This window comes from Octopus bimaculoides, chromosome 2 (genome assembly GCF_001194135.2).
Source record: "Octopus bimaculoides isolate UCB-OBI-ISO-001 chromosome 2, ASM119413v2, whole genome shotgun sequence".
Classification (NCBI taxonomy): domain Eukaryota; kingdom Metazoa; phylum Mollusca; class Cephalopoda; order Octopoda; family Octopodidae; genus Octopus; species Octopus bimaculoides.
Window position 1 is genome coordinate 108,128,621 of NC_068982.1, and position 9,123 is coordinate 108,137,743.

Sequence of the window (9,123 nt, forward strand, 5' to 3'; positions counted from 1 at the left end):
GACATGTACCATCCTATAGGACCTATTTAGTTTTGTAGATTAGGCTATTCAAAATTAGGGCATCCAGCTGTAGAAACTCTGCCAAATTTAGATTGGAGCCTTGTGTTCCAAATTTAGATTGGAGCCTGGTGTTGCCATCCGGTTTCACCAGTCCTCAGTCAAGTCGTCCAACCCATGCTAGCATGGAAAGCGGACGTTAAACGATGATGATGATGATGATGATACATAACATGGCCCTATAACATGGACTACTAACTCTTTGGGTAATATTCAAGCATCTGCTCAACTCTTTCAAACATGTGTGTACACCCAATTCAATAATATTTAAAACAAATTTGTAAATTAAGTCTCAGAAGAAATCTCTCATATATCATGTAGTAGTAGCAGTTATCTGTATCAGAAATGCATAACATACAACTTTCCAGTCAGATCCAACCATAAACGGATTTTGACTGGCTTGAGACAAGTAATGGAATATGATGTTTTTTCAGCTTGCAAATTACTTCACTAATGCGCTTTCAATGACCACACTAATGGATCAAGACCACCTTATTTAATAATACATATTACTTACTCTACATACATGCTCACATTTTCAGATGCAAAAATTCAAACTTCTAAACAGAAATCACTTCTCTGAAGAAATCAAAAATCCAGAAAGTAAACAACTGTTAGAAGAAAGGAAATATAATTCATACATATAAAGTGTTAAATTTTTTTTGTGCTTAAAACTGTGAATATGCAGATTATTTGCAAAGAACGTTCAAGACTAATCACTCCCTGTTCTATATCTTGTTTGCAGTGATATCCCACTTAAAACTTGATGGTTAAAAGGCATAATAAAGGGATAGATCATGCACATGTAGATTTATCACAACTTTTTGATACTTTTTTTTTTTTACCATAACAGGATATTAGCTAAACTAGATATTTATGTGTTATGACACTTGTTGATTAACATCAATATTAAAATAAAACTGGAGGAAAAAGTTCAACTGAATGCAAAATACAGCAAAATAGACTGTGTGTGCCAAGATTTACAAGATACTTGGATACAAGAATACTTCTTTGTAGAGCACTTTAGGAAACCAGTTTGTTTCTTTTACTTAGAAAATGTTGCTATGAAGAATGTTGTAAATACAAGATCACTATAGTGGAGATTTTAGCAAATTTTCTAGGCAGGCAAGGAATGAAGTTAAGTGATTGAAGACTAGTTTCAGAAAATCAACTTTAATTTTTCACCAGCAAAAGCAGTGAAAGAGATATTCATGTCAGCCACAATGTTTCAAAACCTACTAAGAAAAGACGAAGCCTTTTACAGGAGAGTTTGTCAAAGAATGTTTAGTGATAGTGATAGCTATTATTTGTTAGAAATAGGTGTCTCACCTTTTACCTGTCCAATAAGAATTGAAGGATTGATGTACTCTAGCCAGCAGTAGTGTGTGTGTGTGAGTGTGCGTACATGCGCATATGTGAATGAGTAAAAGAAAGGGATGGCAAAATTCTTTTTCTAATTAAGAGTTAAGTATGCAATTGACTAGCAGTTATTTTTTTATCTCCTACAGGGAAGTTAAGCTGGTCAAAATTTCAACACAGTCATTTTATCTACTACATGGAATTGATTTGAACAAAATTTAAGCATTTTCTTCCTCTTGACATTTTTAAATAGGTTCTCTTACTGATTCCAATTAAGCATATCTTGCTAATAAACAATGTAAGGATGTTCATAAAAATCAATCCCAAACTAACATTATACAAGTTACTTAAACATTTTTCTATACAAAATAATTGCAAAAAAGTTTGAAAATGTATGAGAGAAGTAAAATGTTACTTACTGTAGCTGAAGCAATTGCAGCTGCCTCTTCAAGACCATACAGTTTATTCCCTATTAAATATACACCGTCTGACCAAACAACACAATCTTCATGGACCCAAACCTCAGATACATCAGAATTTAACTGCTCACAGTCTAAATCACTGCCACAACCTCGTTCATCACTTGATGACTTTCGTATTCGCCTGTCAATACCACTGGTTTGCTCAACAAAAGGTAAAGTCCTCTTCCGTTTATGTTTACTGTCCATTTTGGATAAATCTTCAGAAATAGGAGTCAATGTTGAAGCATTAGGTGAGCTGTCAGGGTTAGAGGCTTGGCCAAGAGGTGAGGGTAAAGGAGGTGCAGTTAATGCTGGCGGAACCTGCACTTTGTCAGGTTTTTCTGATTTTACAGTAGGGTGGAAGCCCTCTGGATAATAAGGTCCAAATAAATCTCCGAGAAATTTGTAAGTGCTACCTTTACCACACAGTACACAAACCCAAACATCCCCAATTAAAGAGGTTCTGGGAACTAAGACAGATTTTTCAGACGGTAAATTAGATATCTGAACTGAAGATCCAGTTGAGGGACATTTGATTTTAGACTTCTTGTTCAATTTGGAGTCATTGTCTTCTTGATGTTGATTAACAACTATGCAGCTTGCCGGTTCATCCTTTATAGTTGTCATCCGGATAAATGGGCCAGTTGTAACAGATCCCATCTCATTTTTTTTCTTTTTGGTGCTGGACATTAAATCCATTGTTTTTTTCAGTTTCAAAGACTTGAAAGAGTCACTATCAGGGGCAAAAGAGCTATAAATATCAGACTTGCCACGACTTATCTTTCGACCCCGCAAAGACCCTTTTGCTGGTGGTCGCCCTTTCTTTTTCTTCTTACCAGCAGATGTGCTGCTCTTCTTGTCAGGTGTCATTGCCCCATCAGTTTCATTTGTTTCAGAGGGTGTCAATTCTTCTTTAAATTCAACATTTAAAGAAAGTTGAGGGTCAGGGCAAAGCTCATTAGTCTTGCTATCACTTGCTTCTTCATCACTTAAGTCAGAGTTATTCTCCATGTTACTGGAAAATTCCTGCTTAATAGGATTACTCTCGTCAGTCAAGTCTATTTCCAAGATTTCTACAGGTGCTTTAGAAATTGGTGCAGTTTCTGGTTCCGGATTTCTTGAAGGAAAAACTTCAGATTTAATTGTCCTTTTTCTCTTAGAACAGAGAATATTTTCATCATAAGATACAGAATCACCCATTATATTTGTATCCACAACACAGTCAAAGTCTACAGATGATGAATCTTGTCGCTTTCGGCGTCTTCTTACCATTGGTTCTGGAGTGCGACTACTATCTTCTCCACTGACGTCATGCTCCATGGGACTAGCTTTTGCAGCTGTCGTGGAATGTTGCTCATCTTCATCACATGGTTCTTTTTTTATTACTGTGGTATTATCTATTTGTTCTTCCTCATTGGAAGTTGAATGGGTAGCCCTTTCAAAAAGACATTTCTTGTTCTCTTCAGTCGTAGGGCCAAGAGCTGTGTGACTTTTCTCTTCTTGAGAAGATTTTGTTTGTTGGCTGATTCGGCTACTGCCTCGTTTTTTATTTTTTGGAGCCTGACTTAATTCCTCTTTCTTAGACTGAGAAGTATTATCACCAACTAACTCAATACTGTCTTTTTGAAAGAGACTGTCTGTATCCAGCTCTAACTTAGATTGTTCTGTTGTACTACCTTCTTCTTTGCTGTTGTCCAGAGCACTGTCAGAATTGGACAAGGTTTTAGTTTGCTCACAACCGTTTGTTCTTTCTTCTGCTGGCTCTTCAACTCTTGATATGTGCTCATCATCAACTGTATCCAATTCACAACTGCCAGTAATCTCTGGCCCCCCACCAGCGTACACCTTACTCTGAGAAGTTGTAATTGATCGGAGTAAAGAATTACGCATTTGCCGCGTATACGTGTTACCTGAATCTTTACGTACACGAAGCCGAGAGCTGGTTTCATTGTCTTGTTCTTCTTTCTGAGCTATTGCTTTTACAGTTTGGTTATTTTGGATACGCTTTGATCTTTTCACTTTGCTAAGATTTGTTTGAGTAGCACTAGTTTGTACACTTTGCTTGACAGCAGCAGTTGTAGTAGTAGTTGTAGCAGTTGTAGTAGTAGTAGTAGCAGGAAGGAGGGCTGATAAGGAAGTAGGAGTAGAAACAGAATTATTTGTCAGTGTACTGCTTTCACTTGTAGAATATACAGGTGATGATACTGTGAAGGATGTGTTTGTGTTAATCATTGCAGTGGTTGATGCAGTTACTACATTGACATCAGTGGAAAGGCTAGTATTCACAGTCATTTTCTTTCTTGGACTGCGACGGGTTGCTTGAGGTGGATTCTCGTTACTTTTTAAAGAACCTGAAGGATTTGGATTATTGGCACCTTCAGATGACTCAGTTTTGACATCTAGTTTAATTTCTACTTGTAGTTCAGCAGTATTTTCTTTATGTTGGTTCTTGTTTTCTTTTGGGGAGCAAGAAATACCATCTTCACATTTTGGACTGAGACACAAAGTTTCTTCTTTACTTTGAGAGAGGTCGGGACTTGGATAAACATCTGTTATACCATTAACCAGAGGATTTGGTGAGCATTGGAGTTGCTTTGGAGATGTAGGTGTCTCATTATCATCTTGGCTGTTAGTTTCCATTTCTACTTCTAAATTAGCTAGAGGCTGAGAAAACAATGGAGCAGAGACAGCTGAGGACATTGAGTGTGGTGGTGTATTAGCTGAATCAGTGCTAGAATTTCCAACAAGACAGCCCGACTTGCTGGTAGTTTGAGATGGAGTTGCAGTATTTGAGCAAGAAGTAACACTAGCATTTATAGAATTCTGTTCAGGAGAGAACAATGAATTGGAAATTGCTGAAGATGAAGATGTATCATCTAATGGTGCACTTACGCTGGAATTCACAGTGGCAGTACTGCTGTTATCCGAGTCAAGAATATCTTGCTTATTGCTTTCAAAAGAAACCACTTCATGTTTCATTTCAACTGGAGAATTTTCCAATTTAGATTGAAATGGGACTTTATTATTAAATGTTGGAATATCCAATTGATCTGGTAGTTTTGTGTCAGCAGATGTTTCAGTGTGACTCACAGTATTGTTACTGGTGTCCTCAGCAAAGCGCACATCCCACTTAAGCGTAGGAGATGGTGGAGGAACTGAAACCTGTTGTGGTGATGCCTTTGTGTTCAGGTTATTGTCTTGTTTGGCTATGAGACCGTGAATGGCCCCATTGTCTTCCAGTGTTGAAGAAGCAGGAGGCAATGATAGAGGAGCTATAGTAGGGTTTGGTGGTGGAGGTGGTGATATTTTAAATGAATAGTCTGACTTGTTAGAGCCAGAATTGTTGCTAGTGGTTGTGTTGCCATTATCACAGTGTTTTCCATCAGTACAACTGGTACTGCCACAGGCAGTGCTACTATTGCTGCAAGAGGTTGAGGACGAGTTGGAAGAAATACAGCCACCAGAATTTCGATGATCACTTGGAATATCACAGTTTTTTGGGCCTTCATTATTATGAGAGGGGGAGGGTAGACAAGCATCATTGACTACACTCTTTGGATCTATCACTTGTGACTCTGGAAGCAACACAAGTTTTTCGAGTGATTGTAAGGGGTTCTTGACAACAAGAGGAGCTGCTGTAGATTGGCTAGCAGTGGAGTCCTGGGAGGCATCACTAACATATGGGCTCATTGATGGTGTATGTTGAAAGTTTTGGCTTTGAGGGGGACTGTTAATATGAGCTTTTGACAATGCATATGGTGAGCCAGCATGGCTAATAGGAGAACCTATGGGATGAGGAGAATATCGATTTTGAGATGGAGGTCTTTGTTGCTGTGGCTGTTGCTGATGTTGTGGTTGTTGTTGTTGTTGTTGTTGTTGAGGCTGCTGATGGTGTTGATGATGATGATGCTGTTGTTGTTGTGGTGGTTGCTGCTGCTGTTGTTGTTGTTGTTGTTGTTGTTGTTGTTGTTGCTGCTGCTGCTGCTGCTGTTGTTGATGTTGTGGACCTGGAGACTTAATACTAGTGTTGCATGAAACATAACCACTACTACTGTTACTGCCTAATGGAGACTGTTGCATCCCAGAAGAACTGTTTATTGAATGTGGAGGAGAGCAAATTTGTTTTCCACAGCCCACAGGTGACGTCATCGATTGAACAGCACAAGGCGAACGAAGACTACTTGTAATTGGGGACGGCGTAGTGACAGGAGATTTCACATTGGCTGGAGCAGGACTATGTAAAGAGACAGGACTGGAATTTGGCATAGATTGGTTACTATGATGACTTGCTGGACTATGCATCAACATAGGGCTAATTGGAGATGTACGAGCTGCAGGTGGATGGGGTGATGTGCTAGGATAGCCATACTGAGCAGCATTGTGACGCATCTGAGACTGAACAGGACTGTTACAAGTCTGCATGCTATACTGAGGTGAGCGGGGTAGGTGATATGGTGCAGTCCGGCTCTTGTTGATGGGAACATGTACTGTCTGATTACTAGGATAGTTTACCGAAGCCATTTGCAAAATGTTGTCGGCTACTTGCTGTGGGTTCTGGCAACTGGAGGAGTGTCGCATATATGGATGAGAATGCGGATTATGGGAAGAACTAGAAGAAGAAGCAGGTGATGAACTGTACATGGAGTTGCTGGCCATACTGGACATCTGTGCAGCTGATAGCTGTGACATTTGTGCAGCTGACATTTGTACAGCAGCAGCAGCAGCAGCAGAACTCTGTGCCACAGCACCCATAGAAGAATAATGAGAGGCTTGGTAGGGGCTAGAAAAACGCTGTCCCATGAACTGTTGAGACTGGTTATGTTGGTTGTACATTGCTGCAGCTGCAGCGGCATTGTGTCCATGAAAAGAAGTTTGTTGGGAAAGCATCATATGACTGGAAGGATGATCGCCATAACTCTGCAGTGGATAACCAGACATACCACGACTCATCTACAAATACACAAAAGACATCAGAATAACACTCACTGATATGTTTAAAACTTCGGCAAATAAGTTGACCAAATCTTTATCAATTTTGACATTGAGTATAAATGCAAGAGAGAGAAAAAATTATTATAGCAATTAAAAAGCAGAAATGAAGGCTTCCTCAAAAGATATTTTATTTAAAAGAATTCAATTTTGACCTCCTTTTAATAATTTAACAACTATTTCATGAAATATATTTAACTTCTCTGAAAATGCTAGTATGCAATGAATGTGTGTGAAAATGTTGATACTTGCATATGAAGTATTTTTACAGCAGACTGATGCCAGTGCCATGTAAAAAGCACCAAGTACACTGTAAAGTGGTTGACATTGGGAAGGGTATCTAGGAGCAGTAACCATACCAAAATAGGCAGTGGAGTCAGTTGTGGCCTCTGGTCTTGTCAGCTCCCATCAAACCATCTAAGCCCGCATGGAAAACATGCATTAAATGAAGATGAGATTGATGATGTATTTCAACAGGCGAGAATGATACCTATTTTCAGTGAGGCAGACAAGTAGCATAAGCTTACAAAGGGACATAATTCTAATGAATAAAATTTAATAATTGTACCTTAACTACATCTTAGATGAGTCTGCCAAGAAAACTAAAATGTAGTTCAATATATAGTACTAAAAATGTGTTATTATAGATTTTCTTTTAAAATTAATATCTTATAAGGCATATCTCAGATTCTAATGAATAGTTGATATTAAAACAGCCATGAAATGAAAACATATAAAAATGAAACAACAAATTTTATTTAACAATTAAAAGATATTCCATTACCATCTGAGGATTGTCTCTAGTGAGGTAATCAGAACTTAGAGCCATACGTCCAGTATTGGCACCATAAGGATTAGGCATATCCTCCGGATAATGATTCATAGGACCTATGATAGGAAATGAAAACACAAAAGAAAGGTTATTAATTTAAACATTATAAAAATAGGTAGCTTACTCAAAATAATTGATAAACTGGTATAAATTAGATAGGACAAAAAAGATATGCATTAAAGGCTGCATTATTTTCACCTTCAACTGAATGTGAATTTTGTGGAATCAATTCTTTTTAGACTAAAAATATCTTGAATAAAGATGTAATAATAATTAAAATAGACCCCATCTTTAAAATATTTTGAGAAAATACTAAAGATATCATTTCAAAATAACACAAATTATTTTCTTCAACTGGTATAAAAAGTGACTCATAATAAATAACTGATTTATGATTGAATGTAAATAAAGCATTGGTCATTTCATTAAGGAATTGCATGTAAGCAGTTGAGCAAACAACATCTGGTACAATCATTCAGGACAATTGTAGTGTCAATAGTCAATTCATAAAGTTAATCATAGAAATAGTTTGACAATTGTAATAAATTAGACACCAAAAGACAAATTTTTTTTATTCATTATCTGTTTCAGTCATTTGACTTGTGGGCAAGTTGGAGCACCACCTCGAAGGATTTTAGTCGAACAAATCAACCCCAGAACTTTTTTTAAAGCCTAGTAATTATTCTATCAGTCTCTGTAGCTAACTGCAAAGTTATGGGGACATAACACACCAACAGCAGTTGTCAAGCAATAATGGAGGGACAAACAGACACGAAGACACATACACACATACATAAATACATATACAACTAGCAGTTGAGGGAACCTGTGGAAGAGGTAGACCCAGGAAAACCTGGGATGAAGTGGTGAAACACAACCTTTGAACATTGGGCCTCACTGAGGCAATGACACGTGACTGAGACCTTTGAAGATATGCTGTGCTTGAGAAGACCCAGCAAGCCAAGTGAGACCATAACCATGGCCTGTGCCAGTGCTGTACAGCCAGCCCATTTAAGAGTACCCTTTAATCATTGGACAATAAACTACACTTGCGAAGAGATGTTGAGACAAGTGAAATTGCTGTTGTGGCCTATGACAGTACCGCCTGATTGGCACCCGTGCCAGTGGAACATTAAAAACACCATTTGAGCGTGAAAAATGAAAATTATAAAAATATAAGGCTCATAAAAAGCCTACAAACAGTATATAAGACCATATAAATAGTTTTAAACACTCCAATACATGCCTGTGCACATAACCATACGTAGATATCTATGGATACAAAAGCATAGATAGATGAGTACATATGTGTGCCCAGATGTACGTCAACAGTCACTTATACCACATGTGAGGGGGAAATATACATATATATATATCCCCTCACACATACATACATATACTCCCAGCAGTATATTGGATAGATAC

General features: G+C 37.9%; 1 protein-coding gene across 7 annotated transcripts in view; it reads right to left on the reverse strand.

The window, feature by feature from the left end:
* LOC106876266 (transcription factor 20) overlaps positions 1-9,123 on the reverse strand; it is a 128,630-nt gene that overhangs the window by 22,709 nt on the left and 96,798 nt on the right. For all 7 annotated transcript variants that reach the window (XM_052978588.1, XM_052978586.1, XM_052978584.1 and 4 more), the window contains 2 exons: positions 7,651-7,754; positions 1,836-6,827 (listed from right to left, as the gene is read on the reverse strand). In XM_052978588.1, the coding sequence (XP_052834548.1) occupies positions 1,836-6,827; positions 7,651-7,754 (5,096 nt within the window). The remainder of the gene's footprint in view (positions 1-1,835; positions 6,828-7,650; positions 7,755-9,123) is intronic.